The following is a 26,570-nucleotide window of genomic DNA, read 5'->3' as shown; positions in this document are numbered from 1 at the left end:
GGAGAGGAAGGATCCTGGAAGACTCCCAGGGTTCTGGCTGGGGTATCACTGGGTTGATGGTGCCATTTATTGCAATGGAGAAGAGAGGAAAAGGCAGATTGGTACAGAAGGGAAATGATGAGGCCAAGTTTAGACATGAAATTGAGGCGTATGTGAAATATCCAAGTGGAAATAGGTCTTTGGCGGCTGCCTGTACTCTAGGACATATAGTGTGATGGATAAGAGCGTGGGCAGTGGAGCTCAATAGGTAGAGGTTTGCAAATCCTGGCCCCATCATTTATCAACTTTGGGGCCTTGGGAAAGTCTCAGCATCTCTTGAACTTGGTTCTACTCACCTATAAAATGGGGTGGCACTGCCTAATTCACAATATTGTTGGACAGATGAGATGAGATAATATACCGTAATTACAGTATTGTATCTGGGATTTAGCAAATGCTGATTATTTTCATTGTTATATGAGTCACGAACTCAGTGAAGAAGATGGGGGCGAGCATGGAGATGTAGGTGTCATCAGTACACAGTGGTAACTGAAGTCATGGGAACATACGTAGAAAGAGAGAAGGAAAAGGCCAGAGGCAGAATGCCAAGGAAAACCATGTAAGGAGAACATGTGGGGGAGAAGAGAAAGGAGACTTTCTTCAGTGACTAAAGTGGGGACCAGGGATGGGGGCTCTTCTGTGGAAGAAGCTCAGGCTTGCTTTAGCCTCAAGGCATATCTGAGTCAGAAGGCCCTTTGCAGACATAGATATCATTCCTTCCATTTTATAGATGGAGAAATTCCAGGTTGGACGATGGGCAATGTCACAGTCAAAGTCATAAGAGTGGAGGACTGGAGAAATGAACTCTCACATACTGCCAGGGGACTCACTAGGGAGCTCAATGCTCCTGTTGCCACTTGTGAAGACCTCCAGCACACAAGTTGGATTGTCTCTTCCCTTGTCTGTCCAACCCTCTAGACCAAGTACAACTCAGGGTCAAGGACCACGTCAGGCCACTTCTGCATTCCTAGCATCCAGCACAGTGCTTGGTGCGTACGTGAAAACGCACTGAGCTATGCCCTTAAGGCATGCACACATTCCTGTCTGCTGAATGAGTGTGGACTGGGCACCGTGTTGTCACCCTGGCTGCGGTGGGCATACAGGAGAAGAGGAGGCCTGGAGGACAGACGAGTGCTTAGGCTGCCGCTCCTCCCACTGCTGGAGCCCCCAGTCCTGTTGTCCTGGGTGCCCCCTCCCACCATCCTCTCTGCTCGGCGCCCCCTAGTGGCAGATGGGCAGCGAGGTGGCGGCTGCAGGAAAGCCCGTAGGTGTTGGCGGGGATGTCCTCAGCCAGGAGGCAGCTCTGTAGCCAGCCCTGTTATCATGCTCCTCCCCTGTCTTGCCCAGTGCTGCAAAGGGAAAGGAACACTCACAGATACTACCAGGGGACTGTTTCTCAGTGCTCTCACTGCCCCTTGCCTAAACCCCCACTTCAGTAGCATTCATTCTGTGCCACATCATCCATCCCATACCAGACTGTTAGTTCTCTGAGAGAGAGGCTGTTTCTGAATTACCTCTTCACGTCCAGCACCTGGTACACAGTGGGCACTCCAAAAGCAATCACTGCTTGGGTGAATTAATGGTATAGACTTCCTGGAGAATCATAAAATTATAACTCTTTGGCTCAAAAATACTACTTTGTGGACCACATCAAATACCTAAAAACTCCAACAAACCACCCTAACTTGTGCAAAGATATTTACACCTGTACTATCTATAATATTGAGAAACTGGAAACAAACCAAGTAGGGAGATGTTTACATAATATGTTATGTCAACATTGTGCAACAGAGTCCACTACCATTCAAATGACAGCCAAACTATGTGTCTGTCTATGCCTGGTAATGGCAAGGACAAAAGACAAAACACCAAGCAGTACACAAATGGCAGAAAATACAGCTTAGTAGTTTAAAAACAAAGGCCTTGGGGCCAGATAGCCTTGGGTTTGAATCATGGCTCTGCCACTACCCACAGGAGTGACCTTGGGCAAATTTTGCTGCCCCTCTAAGCCTGTTTTCCTGTTGGTGGGCTGAGGGTAACATTTACCTCTAAGGGCTGGTGAGTGGAAAAAGAGAGATAAAAGTATACACGACAGCTATCCTGGCATGGAGATGGCTGCTGCTATTTTTTATCATGGCAACCACAACCATCCAAAATCTTACAAAAGACTAGAAGAGGATGGGGACTCTTCTAAAGAGGTGATCTCTATGAAGGGGGACTTCCACTGTGGTTTCCACTGCCTTTCCCTGTTATTGATTCTTTCCATTGAAAAGTTGATCAAGTATTCAATTTTTTTTTTGAAAAAAATAAAAAAAGAAAGTCCTCTGAGAACAGATGATCCAGTCTACACGGATATATGCAAATTGTATGCAAACACATATCATTCTCTTTTCCGTATACCTGCATGTGGCCCTTGAGAAAATCCCAGTGAAAAATCAGTTTTCTTCTAAAAGAAAACAGAAACTTCAGCACTTTCAAAAAATTAAACATATAAAAAACCTTTTCCTACTTTAAGAAAAAATGTGACCTTTTTTTGCTAGCATCTTATATCCCAGGAAGAGAGAAGCATGTCAGCTGTAAAGGTAGGGGGAAACCTAGATAATAGCTTTTTCTAAAATCGATTTCGGCCAGAAGCGAGTTTTATGAGTCCTGGGAAAGAAGTCAATTGCACCAGCAGCAGCCAAGACTGATCCCCACAGGCCTCCCAGGGGCCCCTTTTCTCATCCTATAATCCCACCAATGGAGGACTTATACCAAGGAGATGAGACTGGGCAGTGTGGCATCCCCCTCTCCAATCTTCTTCCGGCTTCCTTCAACTCACTCACTTATTCATGGTACCTATTCACTCAACATCTACAGAGTCCACATTGGGAGTAAGACTCCATGCCAGACAATGGAAAGAAGGAGGCAAAGATAGTCTCTGCTCTTGAGAACTACCTGTGTTTACAAGTGAATGATGCAATGGTGTAGTAAGGTAAGTGCATTAAGTAACAGAGACACTGAAGAAAAGTAGCTGGAGAAGATGACAGTTGAGGTGAGCTTTGCAGAACCAGAAGGGGTTGGGGTAGGGCCTTGAAGGAAGGAGGGTAAACTCCAGGCAGAGGTTATAGCCTGAGAAAAGGTGTGGAGACATGAAACAGCATGCTGTTTGTGTGCAATTACAAGCAGTTCTGCGTTACTAGAAAGGAGAGAACTTTGTGAGAAGGGACAGGAGATGAAGCTGGAAAAACAGGCAGGTGAGGCTGGGTCATGAAGAGCCTTGTTTGCCATGCTGGTAACTTGGCCTTTATCTTATATACAATGAGAAGCCACTGAAAGGTTTTAACAAGGAGAATAAAAAGGTCAAATGTATGTTTCAGCTACCTAGACTGCTCTGGCAGCAATGTGGACAATGGACTGGAGAGGGACAAGACTGAAGACAAGTTCAAATGCTGCTGCAGTGGCATAGAGGACTTGGCAGTTTGTCAGACAGGAAGGAGACATCTAGAGTAACTTCCAGGTCTATGACTTCAGTAACTGAGAGGAGGTAATTTAGGGAAGAGATGAGCTCAGGTTGGAGCATGCCAGCACTGAATGCCTATCCGCTATGCCAGCAGATGTCTCCAATAGGCTGTTATGTCCAGGTCTAGCACTCGGGAGAGGGAGATGGCCTGGAAACAGGGCTTGGGGTATGGATAAGATCAATGAGAGTCCACAAAATGTCATAAAAGGATCAAGGAGGAAGCCTGGAATATAGCAACAGTTAAGTGGCTAGCAGAAGGAGAAAGATCCATGAGAAGTCAAGATTGAAGACAAAATTAAAGAGGCAATCAAAAAAAAAATCAAAAAAACTAGGAGAGAGGTGTGCTGGAAGTCAAGAGAACATTAAGTTTCAAGAAAGAAAGGATCAATAGCGTTAAGCGCTCTATTACTTGCACTGACGAATAAATAAGGTAGCCACTTGCCACATGTGGCTAATTACATTTAAATGAATTAAAATTAAGCAGAATTAAAACTTTGGTTCCTCAGTCACATCAGCCACATTTCATGTACTCAGCAGTCACATGTGCCTAGTGGCCACCATATTGGACAGTGCAGAGATAAGAGTATTCCCATCACCATAGAAAATTCCATTGGGAACACACTTCTCTATAGGGGTACAGTAAAGACAAGCACTTCCACTGGGTTTGGCTACATGCCACTCACTAGTTAGTAACCTTCGCAATAGCAGTTTCAGGAAAGTAGCAGTGTAGGAGCAGGATGAGGAAAGATGAAGAAGAATTTTCTATGTGTACAAGGTAAGGAAGGAAATTCCAGGAAAAGGGAACAGGATAGGCAAAAATCACAGATAAATCATTAGCTCAGTTCCTATGTTCTCAATCTCTTCTCTGAATGTTCCCTTCACCCTTTTGTTCTTACCCAACCTACCTCTCCTTGCCTGCTTCATCTGTGGCCCTCTAAAGTAGTGACTGATTTTTCTCCTTTGGCCCATGTAGGTAGAGTGAATAACTTCATTCTTTTCATTGCAGTCCCAGATGGGTGGTCCTCCCTTCTCCCTAAAATCCCACCACTACCATACTGTACTGTACGCTATCCTTCCCTTTCACAGTCATCTACAGACATATGGGTCATGGCCCTCATTCCTTTAGTACCTGGCTCACTACCACCCATCAGATTTCTTGTTAATTTCAACATGCATCTAGATGCATCCTTCAGCATCCTGATCTGTCAGTTCCTTGGCCTCTTGTTTTCAATGACACTGCCCTTTACCACATCTCAGCCACTCATTGTCATGGTTGTGCCTGAGATCTTATAATTATGTGCATCTGTAGCTCCTCCCTAATCTCCAAGTCAAGCATTCCCACTTCAACCACCACTTCTATCTTTCCGGCTCACTCCCAATAACGATGACCCCAACACTTCTTTGACCCCACTGGAGTCTGTGATCCATTGGTCCTATGATCTTTTTACTGTCCCTCATGGCTCCCTTTTCTGTCCTTAAATTCCATGGCCCATGGTTTTAATTATTCCTTGCATACACCTTCGACTCCATTGTTCCTCTCATTATTGTACTCAGCTGGAAAGAAAACCCAGCCCTGGTTGAATTCAAAGCTCCTCCTCTGCCCTGCTTGTCCCTCACAGCTGAATGTACTAGAGAAAAACAACAGCGCTGACTGTTCTCATTTCAAATTCGTGATCACAAACCTCAAGTGCATCTTTCACGTTGCCAGGCAATCATACTGTATTTCCCTAGTCCATTTACTCTGTCTTGCTCCTAGACCACAATTTAATACTTTCTCTCTTCTCAAATCTTTAATACTTCTATCCCATTATCACTCTCAGATATTAACCTTGCTTCCCACTTCACGGAGAAGAAAAAGAATCAGACAAAAACTTCCATAAGCTCCCACAATCACATTTACCCATCTATCTGCATCAGTGCCCAATATGCTCTTCCTTCACTCCCCCGCTCCCCGTCACCACAGATGAACTGCCCTGTGTCCTAGCCAAGGCCAGAATTTCTATTTGTATCCAGGTTCCATCCCCTCTCACCTACTCAACAGCATCACTCCAGTCGCTGTTTCGTCATCTTACGTAAACAATTTCTTCCTCTCTACTGGATTAAGTCCATTAGTGTATAAACGAAAAGTACTGTAATAGCTCCCGTTCTAAAACCAACAAGTCAACACTTGACCTCACTTCCCCATCTGGCCACTACCTCACTCCTCTGCTCCCCTTTATAGCTGAATTCCTTGAAATAATTGTCTATGCCGGTGCTGTCCAAATATGGTAGTTACTAGTCACATGCAGCTGGCGGGCACTTGAAATGTGGTTAGTTTGAACTGAGATGTGCTGTTATTACAAAATGTGCACTGGATTTCAAAGGAAATCCAGCAAAATATCCTGGTGATAATTTTTATATTGATTATACTGGAATGATAAAATACTGGATATACTGGGTTAAGTAAGCTCTATTATTAAAATTAATTTCACCTGGTTCTCTTACCTGCTTTTAATGCAACTACTGGAACATTTGAAATTAGGTATGTGCCTCACATGTTTTTATTGGACAGCACTGGTATACTCCCTACCTATAATTCCTCTCTCTTACTGTTCCCTCTTAAACTCACTCTTATCAGGCTTCCCTCCCTCCACCAAAACAGCTCCCATTAAGGTCACAAATGACTTTTTCATTACTAAATCCAATGGCCAATTCTCAGGCCTCATCCTACGTGCCCTTAGAACAAAACAGGGTGAGACTAGAGGCAGGGAAACCAGTTAGATGGCTGTTGCAATAAACAAAGTCAGGGATGATCTGACCTGACGTAAAGTTGGAGTAGTGGAAATAAATTTGAGAAATGATCAGGAGGTCAAATTAATAGGATGCGGTCACTGATTGGATGGGGGCAGGGACAGGAGTATAGACCAATGATTGGCTTTAGATTTTTGGCCCGGATAACGAATAGGTGATGGTATCACTGAAAAGGATGGGTAACATTGGAGAAGGTGCAGGTTTGGGGATAGGAAAGAGAATGACAAGTTTGGTTCCTGACAATGTATTCCCATCTTTGGTACTCTTTAAATGAGATACCTCCATTTTTAGCCTTTGTAATCTGTGGCTGCCTAAAAGATATCTCAGCATGGCACAATCCCAAGATAATCATGAATATCTGATCCCCATTCTTACCACTGAGTGTTGGCTCAAGTCAGGTTTCCCCTCATCCAGGCATTTGACCAAAAGAACCTATCCTCTATTCTGTTTACTGTACTTGGAAGTGGAGGATGTCCTGGGTTAGGTGTTCACATGGAAGGTCCATCTTGTCAACCTCCCATCCTAAGGGGCTGGAGAGTCTACCCAGGCCATGCTTCACTCTCGAAGAGCCTAGTTGGGGTTGACTGGCCACCCAGCCTGTGGCTAAGGCAACTTAAAGACCCACCTTCATCCATGAGGATCAGACAGGCAGCCCCCTGACAGTAGTATACAGGATGAGGACCCTGAACTGGCAAAGAATCCAATAGGTGGACCTGACCTAGCAGAATATGTACTGAAGTCCAAGGACCCAGGTCCCAGCTTCTACTCTTACCAAGCTGCTGTGTGGCCTTGGCTGTGTCTCCTGCTGAGCTTTACACAAGGGGGAACCAACTCTTGGATCATCTGAGACAATAAGGTTTCAACTCATTCTGTATCAGAATCTGCTAGGGCGGTGGCTCTCAAACTTGAGTGTGGGTCAAAATCAGAATCTCTAGGAGGGCTTCTTAAAATCCAGCTTGCTGGGCCCTACTTCAGAGTTTCTGATTAGAGTTTCTAGTAGGTCTAGGGTGAGGCCTGGAATCTGGAATCTGAGAATTTTCATTAATAACAGGTTCCCTGGTTAGGCAGATACTGCTAATCCAGGGACCACACTTTGAAAACAACTATCCTAGGGAAGCTGTGGAAAATGCAGCTTCCTGTGCCCGGCCCCATAGAGTTGAATTCGGGGAGTATGAGTGGGCCCTGGAATCTCCACTTTAGTAACAAGCACTTCAGGATGATCCTGATGCTTGGATCCTCCAACAATATAGGAGAAACACTGACTTAGAGGGAATCCTGGAGCTGGGAGATGAACCAAGAGACCTGGGAAAAGCTGCCAGTGAAGGGGACACAGTCTGGCCAGGTGTGAGGAGCAGTGTGTCCTGGAAGGTGATAAAATTAAGGCAGAAAACTCTTAACCATTTGCTCCCACAAAGGACTCCTGAGCATCAATCGCTTCTTCCTCAGCAGGGACAATCCAGTGGTCTTCAGAAACTCACCTATCCACCTGTTGCACAACGCTCAGCCCTTGGCCAATCAGTCAAATCCCTCAGTTCCTCCCGCACCCACTAACCCTTTAGGAGCCTTCAGGATTTACCAGAGTTCCTATACTTTCACCTGCCCTTACCTGACTAGTATAGTGGAGCAGGGAAGCCTCATGGAAGAGAGGAACTTCTCCAACATCCTAACACTAGCTAGATGGAAGGGGCAATGGGCTCACTGGTATGGAGGAGAAACAGGAAACTCAACCTGGATACTGAGGTCAGCATGTCCTTGGGGCCAGTTTTTGAGCTGCCATTGGCCAAAGTGCTTCCACTTTAACTGGTCCCAGAAAGTAACTAGCACAGGAGGTCCAATCCTCATCCTCCAGAAGATGAGCTGAAAGCCCACTCGACAGAGAGGTGGCCTGCCTAGAACAAACAACACTGAGGTTCTTAACTCCAGTTTCCTGAAATGTCCTCCAAAGATATCTGAATTGCCTGCAAAACAGCCTTCTCAGGCAGGCACGGTGGCTCACGCCTGTAATCCCAGCACTTCGGGATTCAAGGCCAGCCTTGGCAACATGGTGAAACCCCACCTCTACTAAAATTACAACAATTAGCATGGTGACGCATGCCTGTAATCCTAGCTACTCAGGAGGCTGAGGCATGAGAATCCCTTGAACCCAGGAGGTGGAGGCTGCAGTGAGCCAAGATCACACCACTGCACTCCAGCCTGGGTGACAGAGCAAGACTCTATCTCAAAACAGAAAACAAAACAAAACAACCTTATTACTGGGTGTCAAGCCTGAGGGTCACTGCTCACCAATTCTGAAACAAGAGCTCCCTCTAGTGAAATAGAAAGGGATTTCCCAGCAGCCTTGAAGCAGGCCCTCCACCCGATCCCCTGCACCCCAGCAGCCTGGGGAGACCAAAGGACTCCTTCTCAGAACAATGTTTGAAATGCATAAAATAAAAGGCGAAGGAATTCAATTATATTAAAACATAGTCACCAAAATACTTTTAAAATTTTGTAATATACTAATTATGTTTCTTTATAAATACATTTAATCACAAGATCTAGCAGCAGGCCTAATAACTACCATCACTTTCAAAGCAGATAAGCATAAACACTGCCCTGAGATGGCCGCTACTACTGTAATGTGATAGGAAGCCATCTATGATTGCTACTGACAACAAAGACGCAGGTAGGGCTAACACCACTGGTGCTTGTTGCCTGCGTTCATGTGCTACATTTCTGCTAGAGGTCAGGGAAAATAAAGATGGCACTTTCCCCCATTCAAGTTAATGAACCCCTTAAGATCCTATTTGTGAACCCCAGGTTAAGAACTGCTGCCAAAATGAAAACCACCACAACCAACCAATCAAAACACATCACAAGGATGAAGAAAGGGGAGTTCTCGGAGGGGAACTCCTGAGTTGTGTCACCAGCCCTGTAGGCAGGACCAAGCTGTGGGCCTAAAGCTGTGTGGGCCCTTTTCTCCAACCACCTTGTGGCTGACTTCCTCCCAACCCATCCACTAGAACCTCTGGAGGCCCACCACCACCACTGGCCAGGGGTGTTCATGATCAACCAATCTGTCTAGACCTGCCACCTTTCCCCAGAATGTCCCTTTCACCTTCTCACCCTAAGGAACCCTGGCTGTCCATTGAGCATGTGATTTCTTCCACTAACAGCTCTGAGAAGGCTGTTCTTTTTTAATCCTTCTATTCCTGCAGCAATCTTTTGTGGGGGGAGGGAAGTTGAAGATTCCTCTAGCCCTCCATTATTGCTTCTAGATGTTTACTCTTGCCATGTTCTCTTTCAACATTCAGTTCCTCCTCTTTGTCACTGTCACCTGTTGTTGGCCTCCAGGTCATTGGATTCATCTCAGATCAGTGTCACTTAGTTTACCACCTTCTTTTATACATTACACCTTTTCCTGATGGCATTCTGGGTGATTTTTAACATCCATGCAGGCACCTCTTCCAATACCCTAACCTCGTGGCCTCCTGAACCTCCTCAACTGTACTGGTCTACTCAACCGCACTAACCACAACCTGCCTTCTGTTATCACGTTGAACTTCCCCACCTCTGCTGGGATCATCTGACCACAGCCTCCGTGGTTTCATATCCTTATTCCTACTATGCACGTGCCCCTAGACCTCCTCGTGACCTGTGATCCCTTGATGCTCCTTACCTCCCTCCATAGAATTACTCCTTGTTCCCCAGCTCTCTTCTAGCCTTTCTTCCACACCAGCTTGGACTCCATGGCCTCAAACTCTGACACCAGCACTCTCAACTCCCTGGTGGGAAGGAGAACTCTTCATCCCCCTCTCCCCACACTTCTACCTATCCCCTCCCCTCACTACATCATCCCCAAAGGGTGGCTTACTAAAGGTGAGAACCTAAGAAACTGCACAAACCACATTTTATTAGATTAGTAGGCAGGGCCACAGTGTACTGGCAAGCTGAAACCATACTAATAATAGCAAACAACTTACATGCCACCATTACACGACAAGGACTGTTATAAGCGCTTTATATATTAATACATTAAGTCATTTAATGCTCATGACAACCATGTGAGAAAGCACTATTATTATTTTTATTTTACAGATGAGAAAACTGAAGCAGGGGAAGGTAACGGAACTTGGCCAAAGTCACACAGCAGTAAGGAGGAGAACCAGTATTTGAAACCGGGTAGCCTAGCTTTGTAATGGGCAGCATGTGTATTTCGTCGTGCACATCTCAGCAGAATCTTGTCTCTTTGCATAGCTAGGCCTCTTCACCTTCCTCTCTACTCTAGCTTCTCAATGCCTTTGATAGGGTGGAAAGTAAGGGGGGGCCTGCGTTACACATGTAGCCACATTATATTCTCTAGGTACAGAGTGGGAAGCTCACCTAGATGTTGAGAACAAAGCTGCAAGCTCTCGCCCAGCCTGCCAGAGAAGCCCTGCACTAAAGGTCCTGGGTGCCTGCTCAGCTAATAATAAAGTGCTGCTCTGTCTGCCATTCTGCTATTGGTCCTTGGGTGACCTGTCCTTGGTCAGAAACCTGAAAGCAATACAGTGTGTTGCAGGATTACCAAAACTTTCTAGTACCACCCAAACATCCCTTACTTTCTAGATTTTCAATAATACTGACCCTACTTACACAAAATCTCAACATTGGATGGATCCCTCCAGCCAGACGTCCTGCTCCTCCACTTAGGCTGCTGAACCCCAAATGGGGTAACCGTACAGATTAGTGCCAGAAAAATCCACAGATTCCTCTTTCAGGAGGGCCCCACAGTGCCAGTCACCAACCTTTGAGACCTATGTTGTCCAATATAATAGCCACTAACCACACATAGCCATTTAAACTTCAATTCAGGTCAGGCAAGGTTGCTCTCGCCTGTAAACCCAGCACTTTGGGAGGCCGAGGTGGGCGGATCATTTGAGGTCAGGAGTTTGAGACCAGTCTGGCCAACATGGTGAAACCCCATCTCTACTAAAAATACAAAAATTAGCCAAGCATGGTGGCATGTGCCTGTAGTCCCAGCTACTTAGGACGCTAAGGCAGGAGAATCGCTTAAACCCGGGAGGTCGACGTTGCAGTGAGCCAAGATCTCGCCATTGCACTCCAGCTTGGGCGACAGGGCGAGACTCCATCTCATAAATCAATCCATTAACCAATCAATTTCAATTCAAATTAATTAACCTTAAAATCGAAGGAGAAATCCAACTCCTCAGTCCCCCTAGGCATATTTCAACTGCTCAAAAGCCACATGTAGCTAGTGGCTACCATATGGAATAGAACAGATATAGGATATTTTCATCATCACAGAGAATTCTATTAGACAGTGTTGAGAGAGTCTAGGCTTATCTCCTTCTTCCATTTCCCATAGCACTTACTTCTCTTGTCATTACCCTTCTCAATCCACCACCAAACCCCTGTCATTCTCAGCAGTTGTCATCAACCTGTAATTCATCCGCTCCCCTTTCTCCCTGGTACCTTCAATGTTCGCGGGCTCTACTGCGCTTCAACTTAGCATTTGAACATGCTCAGCCCTGGGGCAGAGAGAAAGGGAAAAGGAGGAGAAAAGGAGAGAAAGGGAGGGGGAGAAGGGAGGGGGAAAAATGCCCTCCCTTGGCTCTGTAACGGCCTTAACCTCTCCTTCCTTAATGCCCTTAACTTCTTCCTTCCAATTCCCACTTCTCTGAGGGCCTGATTTTACTGTACCTCTTAGATCCAATGTGGCTTGGCTAGTACTACTTTGGGGAAAATTTCTACTGCCTTAGTTTTCAGGACAACCAGCCTCTCCTTCTATTACTCTGATCTTTCCTGCAATCACCTTACACTCTTCTTCTTCTGTCTACTGTTTGCAAGTTGATGTTCCCCAAGGCTTTCTCTAAGTCCTATTTTCTCCCTACCTACATAGTTACCCTGGACCAGCTCATTCATTCCAATGTTTTCATCTACTAGTTCTATAACCAATGATACCAAAGTCAGTGTCTAGTCCAGACTCCCCTGAACAGCTCCAGAATACTTTATCCTAATGCTTCCTGGGCATTTCAACCTAGATAGCCTAGAAGCACCTCAAACTCAAGTAAAATCATCTTCCTCGCTATGGTCTGAATGTTTATGTTCCCCTCCTCAGATTCATGTTGAAACCTAACGGTCAGTGTGATGATATTAAGAGGTGGAGCCTTTAGGAGGTGATTAGGTCATGAGGGTGAAATCCTCATGAATGAGATTAGTACCCTTATAAAAGATGCCCAAGGAAGCCTGTTTGCCCCTTCCACATGGGAGAACACAGTGAGAAGACCCCATCTATGAGGAACAGGCCCTTACCAGACACTAAACCTTCTGGTACCTTGATCTGGACTTCCCAGCCTCCAGAACTGTGAGCAATACATTTCTATTGTTTATAAGCTACTCGGTTGATAGTATTTTTGTTGTAGCAGCCCAAAAACACTAAGACACTCTCTAAAACATGCTCCTTCCTTCTGTACCCTCTTCTTAGTTAATGATACTCTATCCCACCCAGTCACTCAGGCCAAAATCCGGGGGCCTCATGGACTTTACCCGCACCCTTATTCCCATAGCACCTCAATTACAACAATTAATTTAAGCAACATTTTTAATGATTAAAATAAATCAATATCCAATATTAATTGTTTATCTTAATCTCCTGAAAAGATGTGACTACTGCCGCCTAGTGGCAAAACACAGACAACTAGAAATGGTGGTTGCTACACTCATGGCATATTATAATAAAAGTACTAGAAAGGCACATTAAGGAATACATGCCCTTGGCTGCCTAGGAAAGTCAGAGACACCTCCAGAGAGGAGGTAGTACCCTTGAGCTAACTTGTAAAGGAAGACACGAAGTTTGCCAGGTTTCAAGTAGAATAGATAGTGTGAGCCTGGACACGAAGCAAAGAAGACTGGGCAAAGATCAGCAGATCTGTTTATTCAGAAAGTAAAGTAATGAGCTGGGTGCAGTGGTGTGCACCTGCAGTCTCAGCTACTTGGGAAGCAGAGACAGGAGGATCACTTGAGCCCACGAGATCCAGGCTGCAGTAAGCTATGATTGCATTACTGCCTTCCAGCCTGGACAACATAGTAAGACTCCATCTCTAAAAGAAACTAAACAAATAAAAACCAGAAGGTAAAGTGATGGAATTGGAGTCTAAGCAATGAGAAATGAAGCCAAAGAGATGGACAAGAATGAGACTGTGAATGGTCTTGAATGCCATGCAAAGAAGTTTGGTCTTCAACCTGGATGGGATTTTTAAGCAGTTGAGCAAAATCAGATCAGACTTCCTCTTTCCTTAAAATGGTCACTCTGGAGACTGTATAGAGGATAGCCTGGGTAGGAGGTAGGGGAAATCAGGGCGCAGGGAGAGGAGAGAGGAAGTAAAGTAGTCCTGGTAATACAGGCTGAGAGCCCGCACTAGGATGGGGTGGTGAGGATGGGGAGGAAGGGCCAAACCTGCAAACAATTTTGAGAATTTAAACTGTCAGAACTTTCTGAACTGACTGGTATATGGTATGACACACAGGAAGAGATCCAGGATGTTGCCTACGTTTTTCGCTTTGCTAGTGGATGGAGAGTAGAGCCACTAACCTAGACAGGAAACAGAGGAGGAAGACAAGCAGGATGAGAGAAGGTGTACAGAAATGAGGAGTCTAATTGTTATTTTTGAAGTACCTGTACTGCTTCTCAAGCCTGTGTTAGCTCTATTGATGGAGAACACCAGGATCTATGGGGCAGGCAGAGCAAAAGAGCCCAAGGAGAAAGAACCAGAGAAGCAGGAGAACCAGGAGAAAGAGGTGTCCTAGAGCTCAAAGGAGAAACATGTGTCTCAAAAGGAGGGAGTACCAGTAATGTTAAATCCACTGACAAGCATATTCTCAGTTCATGCAAGGTGCTGTGGCTTTAGAACACAGCAAGGCACAATCCTGACCTCTAGAGACCACAGTCTAGTTGGAAGAAAGATGTATAATTAACACAAGGCAGAACAGTGCTTAATTAATAATAATACAAACCCGGCTGGGCGCAGTGGCTCACGCCTGTAATCCCAGCACTTCGGGAGGCTGAGGCAGGTGCATCATGAGGTCAGGAGATTGAGACCATCCTGACTAACACAGTGAAACCCCGTCTTTACTAAAAATACAAAAAATTAGCCGGGCACAGTGGCGGGCGCCTGTAGTCCCAGCTACTCGTGAGGCTGAGGCAGGAGAATGGCGTGAACCCGGGAGGTGGAGCTTGCAGTGAGCTGAGATCACATCACTGCACTCCAGCCTGGGCGACAGAGCGAGACTCTGTCTCAAAAAAATAAAATAAAATAAAAATAAAAATAATAATACAAACCCAATACATAGTATTTACTACGTGCCAGGCATTGTTCTGTATACTTTTCATATTATCAGCTCAGTGAATCCTCACAACATCCTGTGAGGTAGGTACATTACTACCCTCGTTTTGCAAGTGAGAAAACAGACACAGAGAAGTCAAGGTAGTCAACCAAACGCCAGAACTAACTAGCTAGTGGGAGAACTAGGATTTGTACCTACAGTCTGTCTGAATCCAGCGACTCCATGGACAGGCAGCATTAGAGGCATCTCTACCCACCTGGTTTCAAACACCAGTTTAAACTCTAGTGCAGGCCGGGCACGGTAGCTCATGCCTATAAACCCAGAACTTTGGGAGGCAGAGGCAGGCGGATCACTTCAGGCCAGGAGTTCCAGACCACCCTGGCCAACATGGTGAAACCCCATCTCTACTAAAAATGCAAAAACTAGCCGGGCGTGGTGGCACGTGCCTGTAATTCTAGCTATTCTGGGGGCTGAGGTGCGAGAATTGATTGAACCCGAGAAGCAGCGGTTGCAATGAACCAAGGTCAGGTCACTGCACTCCAGCCTGGGTCACAGAGCGAGTATCTGTCTCAAAAAATAAAATAAAATAAACTCTAGCAAAGGGACTCCTAATCTTGGTGATACTATGCACTCCTTGGGCAGTTTGGGGAAGTGTAAAGGCTCCCTCTCAGAATAAAGTATTTAAGTATATGAAATAGAATATATAGGATTACAAAAGAAAATAATCATCTTGAAATATAGTTATCAAAATGCTTTTAAAAGGCACTCTGTTTTTAAATTTTGAGGTAATGATGAATGCAAATGATTTTTTGAGATATCTGCAACAACTGTAACATAAGAGGAAAATATGTGTAATTTACATTAATGACAGCATGCCAAGTGTTGCTAATGTAACTGTGGTTTGTTATCTACATTCCTTACTAAAGGATGTACCATACAGTCGGCCCTCCATATCTGCAAGTTCCACATCTGTGGATTTCACCAACCACCGATCAAAAATGTTTTTTAAAAACAAAAATAATAATAGTAAAAAAATACAAATAAAAAACAGTATAACAACTATTTACATAGCATTTACATTGTATTAGGTATTATGAGTAATCTAGAGATGATTTAAAGCAGGGGTATCCCAATTTTTTGGCTTCCCTGGGCCACATGGGAAGGAGAATTGTCTTGGGCCACACATAAAATACACTAGTGATAGCTGATGAGCTAAAAAAAAATTTGTTTTTCAAACATAATGTTTTAAGAAAGTTTACAAATTTGTGTTGGGCCACATTCAAATCCATCCTAGGACACAGGTTAGACAAGCTTCATTTAAAGTATACAGGAGGATGTGTGTAAGTTAGATGCAAATACTGTGTCATTTACATTAGGGACTTGAGCATCCTTGGATTTTGATATTTGTGGTCGGGGGAGTCCTAGAACCAATTCCCCATGGATACTGAGAGATGACTGTATTTCAGTTGGAGTTAACGGACATAAAGATGTGATTATTTTTCTCATTCAAGGTCATGGGCCTCACGTGATGTACTCCCATAAGTCTAGTCGACACTGTGGGGATTAAATGAGATCAAAATCACACATGTAACAAACACAGTGCCTAGTAAACATTAGCTTGTAAGATGTATAATAAGTTATGTGCAATTTGCAGTACATGAATATATCCCTGAAAAGAAGGTCGTTCATTCATTCATTCATCACCTACATACCAAGAAGAAATGAAAAATTCCTGTCCTCAGGGAGACCAGCATGTAAAGACTACACTGTGAGGATGACAACGATGGGAGGAACAGAGGCAGCTGGCGGGAGCTGGGGTAGAATAGTTACAGAGGGCTTCCTGGAGAAAGTAACTACTGAGGTGAGTTTTGAGAAATGAATGTTTTCCAGGCCCACAGCTGGAGAAGAGCATTCCTGGGAGAAGTCACGGCATTTTCAAAGACACAGAGGCATGAAAATTGGAAAAAATACTCAGGGAACCCTAAGGATTTGGGTATCACCACAGTGTACAGTACAAAGAAGGGAGCATAAAGACATGAGGTTGGAGAAGGGGTAGGGTACCAGGTCATATGGACTTGTGCACTGGGGAAGATGGGGAGCCACTGAAAGCTTCCACACAACAAAGTGCTATGATCCTATTTGAGCTATAGAAATAGCTTTGGAAGCTCCAGGAATGGGCTTGGGGGAGCAAAGGAGGCTGGCTGGAGAGAGATCACACAAAGCCACTTATCATCGTTGAGGGAAGAGATGCGCAAGGTTTGGCCCAAGGTAGTGGTCCTAGAGATGGTAAGGAGGGGATGAGTCTGAGAGATATTTAGGAGGTAAGAGCAGGAGGACCCGGTGATTTCTTCACACAGCAGCTAACGTGATCTTCTCCACAAGCAGATTGGATCATGTTGGACTATTTGATAAACATTGCAGGGACAAATGGGAAGTCAGCTGGAAATAAAGTTGGATCCTTTTCTCGCACTGTATATCTGAATATATTCCAAGTGAATAAAAGATTTAAATATTAAAAAATAAAAGGAGCTAAGAAGAAAATATGGGATATATATTTTTATAATCTTGGAGTAATAAAGGGCTTTCTAACCATGACTCTAAATCCAGATGCCATAAAATAAAAGATAAATTACATAGAAAGGTAAAAATTCAGCCGGGCAGGGTGACTCATGCCTATAATCCCAGCACTTTGGGAGGCCAAAGCGGGCAGATCACGAGGTCAAGAGATCAAGACCATCCTAGTCAACAGGGTAAAACCCCGTCTCTACTAAAAATACAAAAATTAGCCAGGTGTAGTGGCGCATGCCTGTAGTCCCAGCCACTTGGGAGGCTGAGGCAAAAGAATCGCTTGAACCCAGGAGGTGGAGGCTGCAGTGAACCGAGATCACGCCACTGCACTCCAGCCTGGCAACAGAGTAAGACTACATCTCAGAAAAAAAAAAAAAAAAAGAAAAAGAAATTTAAAAATCCTGCAAGGCAAGAATAAAACATTAGCAAAGTCAAAAGAAAACACAACTGAGGACAGTATCTGTAGCTCATATCATAAAGGGTAAACTGTTAATATTTATATATAACGAGCTCTTAGGATTCAAATTTTGTAAAAAAGCCAACACTATTGAACAATGAGCATGTGATAGGAGCATGTAGTTCAAGGAAGAGGAAATCAAATGCCAATTTTATTTTATTTTATTATTTTTTTGAGACTGAGTCTCACTGTTTCACAGGCTGGAGTGCAGTGGCACAATCTCGGCTCACTGCAAATTCCACCTCCTGGGTTCAAGCAATTCTCATGCCTCAGCCTCCCGAGTACCTGGGATTACAGGCGTGCACCACCACACTTGGCTAATTTTTGCATTTTCAGTAGAGAGGGGGTTTTACCATGTTGGCCAGGCTGGTCTCGAACTCATGACCTCAGGTGGTCCGCCCACCTCAGTCTCCCAAAGTGCTGGGATTACAGGCTTGAGCCACCGTGCCCAGCCAAATGCCAATTTTAAATATGTAAAAAGACACTTGGCTTCACTCAAAGTGAAATTCAAATTAAAATTGAACTGATATACCTTTTTTTTTTTAACCCATCAGATGGGCAAAAATCCAACTTGGTGAGGCTGTGTAGAAACAGACACTCTCACATATTGCTAGTAAACATTTAAACTGGTACAACTTTTATGGATTTGGAAATATCCAATAAAAATACAAATGCATATACTCTGATTCAGCATTACCACTTAAGGAAATATATCCTATAGATATTCTTGCACACATGCAAAATGGCAAAGGTACCAGGTCCTTCAGTGCAGTGTTATTTATATTATCAAAAGATTTGAAACAACCTAAATGTCCATCAATAGCAGACTGAAAAAGGAAATTATGGTATAGTGTTGTAACCTTGTGTTATGATTAAAAGCAAGAACCGTGGAACCATACTACTGGGTTCAAATCCGGGGACTGTCACTTGCTATCTGAGTACCAGTTTCCTCTTCTATAAAAGGGAGATAATAACAACACCTTCCTAAGAGAGTTGTTATAGGGATTAAATGAGTTAATGCACGGGAAAAGTGACAATATCTGGCATACAGTTGTCTTATATCAAAGCTTTGCCATTTTTATTATACTGTATTATATCATCCACACAATGTAATATTAGGCCACTATAAAAGAAAAGAAAGGGGGAGCTTCCTGTGGGCTCACATGGAACGCTCTCTAAGAAATATTGCTAAGCAAAACAGTAACAACAGGATGGTTGTGTATTTGCTATTTTAAGATGAATGTCTGAAGAAGGGGGAAAATATTTTTAAAATGTACTTGTATATGCAAAAAACAAACTCTGGGAGGATATGCCAAAACCAAAAATGGTAGTTACTTGTAGAGTTGCAGCAGGGAATGATATGGATGAAGGGAAGGGATGGGAAAGACATTTTTCACAGTCTGGCTTTTTATATTTTAGATTTTTGAATTAAAATGTGTAAATAAGTTAAATCAGAGAAGAATCAATTAGTGAAGCAAGCTGATGTTATACCCCTTCTTCAAATTTTCACAGTCTTTCCATAGCTTTGGCAATCAAGGCCAAACCCCTGACCATGGGTGACAAAGCCTTCCTATCTGACCCCAGCCTGCCCCTCAGGCCCAGTGTCATCCACCTGCCTTGTGCTCCCCACTGCCACAGTGCTGTTGTGCATGCCATTTTGCCCATCTACAAGGAGTCACCTCCCCTAATCCTGTACTTGCCTAATAAACTCCAACTCACCCTTTGGATTTCTGTTTAAATGTCATTTCCTCAGGGAACTCTCCTCCAAATCCCCAGACTCGGTCAGCTTGTTTTGTTCTAAGTTCTCATAAGGGCATGTTCCTTTCTTTCAGAGTACTTATCTCAGTCATAATGATATATTCAGGTGATATCTGATTCATACCCATCTCCCCCCGCCACTAGCTTATACATGTTATTAGGGACAAGGGGTGGTGTCTGATTTTTGCTTATCAGGACACCCCAGTGGTCACTCTGGATCCTGGCAGGAAGAAGGCATATGTTAATATATGTGAGATGAACGGACGAATTGCATACAGGAGGCAGGGATGATTCCAAGATTTTAGCTGGGGTGATTGGATGGTGCTACTTGGCACAAACCACAAGAAGAGCAGGAGGGCTGACAGGGAAGATAATGAGTTTAACACAGACAGGTTGGGTTTGACATATGCTTGAGACATTTAGGTAGAGATGCTGAGTAAACTATATGAATGTGAATCTCGTAAGTCCAAGCTGTAGACAGTGATGTAGCAGCCATAACTAGACAGACTAGTAGTTAAACCATGAAAGCAGGCAAAACCATACCAGAGAATTAGAATAAGATGTGAGCCTAGAACAGAACTCTGAGGAAATCAACATCTCAGAGGAGTGAGAAAAAATAACCTGTGAAGGAGACTTGAGAAGACATGATTGGTGAGGTAGGAAAGCCAGGAATGGGAGGAGCTTTGGAAGCCCCAAAACAGAGCATTCCAAAATGGAGTGACCAATACCATCCAATGCAGCAGCATTCCGTAGGATAAAGACTGAGAGATGGTCATTAGATTTGGTCAGATAGACGTTGCTGGCGATCTTTAGAAGCACCATCTCTGTGAAAAGCCTGATAGAGGGTTAACTATCACAGTGAAATGTTCTGAGGAATAAAGGGTAATTGAGAAGAAAACTCAAGGGCAGACCCAAGTGTCTCCCAAAGTTATGCATCATGTGTGAGGTGATTTCAGGTGGCAAACATATAAACATTTCATTTTTAATAGTTTTGTATATAAACTGTGTTAAAAGAGATAACCAGTAAATCAAAGTCACAATCTCATGGATATTATGAGGCTTCTCTCGAAAGTTTATATATTTTAGTTAAAAAAAAACTCAATAGATTTAAGGACATGTATTACATACTTAATAACATAGAGTTACGTGGATAAGACAAAAATTGTCTTGCCCAAAGAACTAAATTTTAGAAAATATTGTTTAGATTATTCTTGTAGGATGCTTAGCTGTGAAAGGAAGAGGGAAGACAGAGTTGCATGGGACTGCTAGAAAGTTTCTTAGAATGGGAAAGATTTGAACATCCGTATTGGCTGAAAAGCCAGCAGTGAAGAAAGGGTTGGAAATTCAGGTAATGGCCAGGTACAGTGGCTCATGCCTGTAATCCCAACACTTTGGGAGGCTGAAGTGGGAAGATCACTTGAGCCCAAGAGTTTGAAACCAGCCTGAGCAACATGGCAAAACCCTGTCTCTACAAAATACAAAAAAAAAGAGCCGGGTGTGGTAGTATGTGCCTATAGTCCCAGCTACTTAGGAGGCTGAGGCGGGAAGACCATGTGAGCCATGAGGTTGAGGCTGCAATGAGTCGTGATTGCACCACTGTACTCCAGCCTGGGTGACAGAGGGAGACCCTGTCTAAAAAAAGAAAAGGAAAAGAAAAAGAAAAAGAAAAAGAAAAAGAAAAAGAAAAAGAAAAGAAAAGAAAGGAAAAAAGGAAGAAAGAAAGAAAGAAAGAAAGAAAGAAAGAAAGAAAGAAAGAAAGAAAGAAAGAAAGAAAGAAAGAAAGAAAGAAAGAAAGAAAGAAAGAAAGAGAGAGAATATCCAGGTACATAAGTGATTAATTGATAGAATGAGGCTGCAGAGGTGGGAGCTAATCACACAGGGGTATTATTGGCCAGAACAGAATGAACACCAATTCTTCCAGGATAAGAAGGAGGAAGATAGGGGTGGATGTGGGTAAAGAAGCTTGTAGAGGTAGAGATAAGTGTTGAGGAAATTTCCATCCCAAAACCTCAATTTTCTCAGTCATTTGTGGGGAGAGGTGGGGATCTACCAAGGGTGGAGAGAACAGAAGGTTTGAATAAAGTGGACAGGAAGTTTGAGAAGGGTGGTAAAGATTTAGCACAGGACTTGTGAGGGCAATTGTTGCGGGAAGTCAGGGACCCCAAACGGAGGGACCAGCTGAAGCCATGGCAGAAGCACATAAATTGTGAAGATTTCATGGACACTTATCACTTCCCCAATGAATACTCTTGTGATTTCCTATGCCTGTCTTTAATCTCTTAATCTCATCATCTTCGTAAACTGAGGATGTATGTTGCCTCAGGACCCTGTGATGATTTTGTTAACTGCACAAATTGTTTGTAGAGCATGTGTATTTGAACAATATGAAATCTGGGCACCTTAAGAACAGGATAACAGCGATTTTCAGGGAACAAGGGAGATAACCTTAAAGTCTAGCTGCCTGTGGGCTGGGCAGGACAGAGCCATATTTCTCTTATTACCGAAAATGGGTTAGAGAAGTATCGCTGAATTCTTTCCCCAGTAAGGAATATTAATAATTAACAGTCCTGGGAAAAGAATGCATTCCCAGACGACACCTCTGAAATGGTCGTTCTGGGGGTGTCTGCCTTATGCAGATGTAGATAGGGATGAAACACGTCCTAGTCTCCTGTAGCACCCCCAGGCTTGCTAGGATTAGGAAATTCCAGCCTGGTGAATTCTAGTCAGACCGGTTCTCTGCTCTTGAACCCTGACAATGTGTACACTGCAGGACATGGAAGTTCATTAGTGATTCTAGTTTCGTCCTGACCTTCTGCCTTGTGATCTTTTGTCATCCTTGAAGCATGTGATCTCTGTAACCCACACCCTATTTGTGCACTCCCTCCCCTTTGAAAATTGCTAATAAAAATTTGCTGGTTTTAAGGCTCAGGGGGCATCACGGAACCTGTCGACATGTGATGTCTCCCCCAGACACCCAGCTTTAAAATTTCTCTCTTTTGTACTCTTTCCCTTTATTTCTCAGACCAGCCGACACTTAGGGAAAATAGAAAAGGACTCACATTGAATATCAGGGGTGGGTTTCCCCCAATAGGCAATGTGTGGAGGAGCTGACCATAGACAGAAAATAAATTGAGCAATGGTGTTGACAGCACAATTATAATAGACATCATGACATTTTCATGGCCCTAATTAGAATGGCTTGAAAGAGTTCCTCCAGTAGGCCAAGACTGGGCACACTGAAAAGGGATGGGACACTGACCCCAGTTGGAAGGGACAAAGGAGGTGAGACGCTTTCAGGAGCTAGTGAAAGTTTCAATGACAGGTCATGGAGATACAAGCTGAATAGGAAGAAAAGAAGAGGAAAGGAGTGGAGATTTGGGTCAAAGAAAGAACATAACAGCAGTTATGTTCTCATACAGCAGAGCTTTACAGGAAAACAAGGTCCTGGTGGCTGAAAGGAAGGAAATGCTGAGGTCATTGCAATTAAGAAGCTCAGACCTTGAGAAGCTGGGGTGGATGGGAGGTCCTTACAAGAAGTCTCTCAGGATGTTGGCTCAAATTGTAATGGAAATACTGAGAGCTACAGGCCAGCGACTTCTAGGAATGTGAGGGAAGTGACTAAGAGGTCAAGTGACGGTGGTGATGAAAAAAACGAGAGAGAATGGCAAAAGAGAAAGCCTTTTTCCCCTAACATACAGATGAGATAGTGCTCTAGAAGAGACAGAGGGGGCTCTGCAGCATATGGGGCAGGGCAGAAAGAGCAGCCTCCATTAGAAGAAGCTGCAGGCAAGAGATAGGAAGGCTCTGTGCCCCATGTGGAGCTGCTGGTGAGGCTGGGAGTGGTTTGTAAGAAATATAGTTTGTTAATCAGCTTGATTCAATCATTCTGCATTGTATACACATAGTGTAGCATCACCTTGAACCCTATACATATATAAAAGCATAATTTGTCAGCATCTAATAAAAATTAAATTTAAAAATACTGTAACACAGAAAAAAAGAAATGCATTTCCAGAGGACCATGGGCAACAAGTCTGAAGGAAAGGAAACAGGGAAACGAAGGAACAGGCCAGAGGAAGAAAAGAGCAGTGTGGATGAGAGAGGTTCCATGTACTGTGACAGTGCATAAGGTCCGCAAGAGTAAGGGATGAGTGGGTTTCCCACAAGGCACCACCTACCCACCCACCCCAAACAATAGGAAGAGGCACTATATGCTCAAGCAAGACCTTGCCTTTCAGGAAAACAGGGTTCCTGGGCATGGGAGATACCTATAGGAGAGCTGTTTTGTATTGGGTAAAAATTGCTAAGCCATTTATTTCTACAAAATTACAAGAGACTTCTAGGGAAGAGAAACCCCAAACTCTCGGCTTTCTTGGTTTACAGAAAACTAATCTTCTGACAGCTTGCTTCAGATCCATTCTCCCTCTTCAAGGCCTAGGTCCAAGGCTTGGGATCAAAGCTGAAGAAATCCAGATGTTTCTCTCAATGCTCATAATTCCCCCCAAGTGAACAGCAGATGGCAGTAAAGAGCTGGAAAGGGAGATGGGAGATGAGTCCTCAAAATAGCTCAAAGTTGACCAGATAGAAGGTACTGGGGCCCATCAACCTCTGCGGAGTGGTAGATGCTCTCATTCAGGTCCTGGAGTAAAGTCAGTTTGGTGAGATCACTCCACTTGTGCTGCAAGCTAAACCCTCACTGCGCCAGGGTATCTATGGGTTATTAGCAATAACAGACCATACTGTCTCTCATTACAGCCCTACTATCTCTCCCCTTGCCACTTAGGGAACTGGGCTACCGGGAGGATCTGCTCTAAGAAGATACAATTATCTTAGAGTTAGCCAAGTCTTGAGGATGTGGCTTCCTGGATTATTCTTTTGGAGGGAGGAAAGATGGCTACTTGGTATTTCTCATGTCAGACCAGTCTAACCCAGCTACCTGACAGATTTTTATGGTGACCTTAGAGTACAAATATGTTTAAATAACAGCCATGCAGATTTGGCTAGGACTTCCATCATACACCTCAGAACCCAGGAACAATGAGTAGCACGGGTCTGAGGCCCAGGAACACCTATCTGCCTGGTTCTATTCAGAATACGTGTATTTCTGAGACTTAATATTAAGAGGCTGTTTCCTGTGCCACAGGGGACAGACCTAAGAAATGGCACAAGTCTCCTGGATATTGGAACTTCAGACTTTCCTTAAAGCTTTGTGGGGAAAATAGTGCTTTTATAGCAAATTAAAAGGAAGCGTTTTTGGACATCGTGAGACCCCAAGTGGCTGCACAGGGTAAAAGCAGTCTCAAAGAATATTTAGGCAAGTATGGAGAACTGATAGAAATCAAAGTACAGGAGGCAAATCTCTGGAATATAAGTAGATTCCATCTTGTAATATGTTCCTAGGTTGACCGGTCCTTGGGGCTATCTCACACCAGATCTTAAGATCTGCCAGAATGCCTGAGTTAGAGCATCCACGCATAATCCAAGAAGCAGCAGCGTCCAGCAGAACTCCCAGACCATCTTCCAGTGAGCTCAAGGGCCCATGTGGCCTCATGCCACTTTCAGTATGGTAGAAATGAAACCCTTGCTGCCTGGAGTGAGGTAGGAGCAGAAAAGTCTCAGCAACTGAGATCGAGAGACTGGGGCTAAAACTGAAAGAGGATGTCTTCCAGTCACAGGGACTTTCAGGAAATAAAGAACACTGAGAAGGAGTGGCTCTCACAACAAGCCTAGATGGACAAGCACTTCCCTTTCCTTTTGTCTATTACACAATAGAGGGAAGGGATAATCTAAGGGTCACTGAGAGGTTACAAATAGATCAGCTTCCTTTCCAGGCTGCCTCTACCAGGTTGGTGGTCTCTCCCTCTTCATCAAATGAAGGTTTTCAGTGGTTTCTTTTACATGGGTGACACTGCTCTTTCACCTGCCTCTCCCCTCAATCCCATAATTGTCCTGGTCCCTGGACTTCTTGGCCCTTACATATCTTCTTTTGTTCTTGAGGGGACCAAGTGTTTCACTCTCTTCTTCTACCCCACACTACACATTGAGGCAGGGGGAAGACACAAGTACAAGAGGGTGACAGTGTGGGGGGCTCCATGCAAATGCAATGCCACCACCAAGACACAAAGCCCAGGCCCTGTGACAGGCAGTCAGCAGCACCATAGTCACCCAGTGAAGTACGGGTCTAAAAAGTCCCCAGACCCCTTGCAGGCTTCGTCCATTCCCATCTCCCCACTTCCTGGTGCCCGGCATAAATCACGCTGAAGAAACTCAGCCAAGAGGCAGCTGAAGATCCTGGGAAGCACCCAAGAGGCTGTGACTCCCAAAAACAGAAGGGAGAGGCTAGGTGTGAGGGTTGCATAGGAATGTGGTTTGCTGGCCTTACCTCCTTTCCAAAGCAGATAGATGGGTACCACGTAGAGCATAACATGCTGAATGTAGTAAATCTCCAATTCAAAGGGGAGCTGTGAGGATAGGAGGGAGAGAAGTATTTCAGAGCAGGAAGCATTCATTTCAATAGAGTCCAAAGTTGACCTCCCTTGCTGTTTAGGACCCATATTTTAGCAATCCCATGCATTTCACCAATTCACTTCTTTATACAATTGCAGGAAAAAAAAAAAGAACAAAATGAATATTCTTCTGATCTAGATCAGGATCTTCCTAGATGTCTTTCGTAGAGAAGGGACTTGTAAATGCTCCACTAAGAAAGTCTGGTTAAAAATTTAGGAAATGTGGCATACGATATATCCCCTTGGTGGTTTCCCATGCGTATTATTGGAATATGAAGGACCTGAGTGGTCCCTATAGACAAGAAACCTACTTGCCATTGTTTATCCAGTGTTTCCCAAACTTTTTTAGCAAGTGACTCTTTTTTTAGTAACAGTTTGTATTCTGCAAAATGTACTTTAAGAATCACAACCTTATGTCACTTCCTGCTCCTGGTGACTAGATGGTAGATTATTTACAAGTTTATTTCTCATTTGACATGAAGAACATATGGAGTAGAATTATCCCCATATTCCAGATGGGGAAAAAAAAAAAAAGATTGCTAGGTCTCGTAGGGTCTAGATCCAAGAATAAAGTTTCCCCATTGGATATTTGGGTGTCAGCCCAGCATTAGCCCTACTTTTGAGT

The 26,570-nt window shown here is 44.0% G+C and overlaps 1 protein-coding gene across 30 annotated transcripts in view; it reads right to left on the bottom strand.

The window, feature by feature from the left end:
- TMEM164 (transmembrane protein 164) overlaps positions 1 to 26,570 on the bottom strand; it is a 350,347-nt gene that overhangs the window by 180,261 nt on the left and 143,516 nt on the right. For all 30 annotated transcript variants that reach the window (XR_012429945.1, XR_012429946.1, XR_012429941.1 and 27 more), the window contains one exon: positions 25,822 to 25,900. Coding sequence is in view for 23 of the 30 variants with exons in the window: in XM_074029420.1 (XP_073885521.1) it covers positions 25,822 to 25,900 (79 nt within the window). In the remaining 7 variants the exon portion in view is untranslated. The remainder of the gene's footprint in view (positions 1 to 25,821; positions 25,901 to 26,570) is intronic.

The sequence above is a fragment of the Macaca fascicularis genome, chromosome X (genome assembly GCF_037993035.2).
Source record: "Macaca fascicularis isolate 582-1 chromosome X, T2T-MFA8v1.1".
NCBI classification, from domain to species: Eukaryota; Metazoa; Chordata; class Mammalia; order Primates; family Cercopithecidae; genus Macaca; species Macaca fascicularis.
The sequence above is the reverse complement of the archived record's forward strand: the minus strand, read 5'-3'. Positions and strand labels throughout refer to the sequence as shown.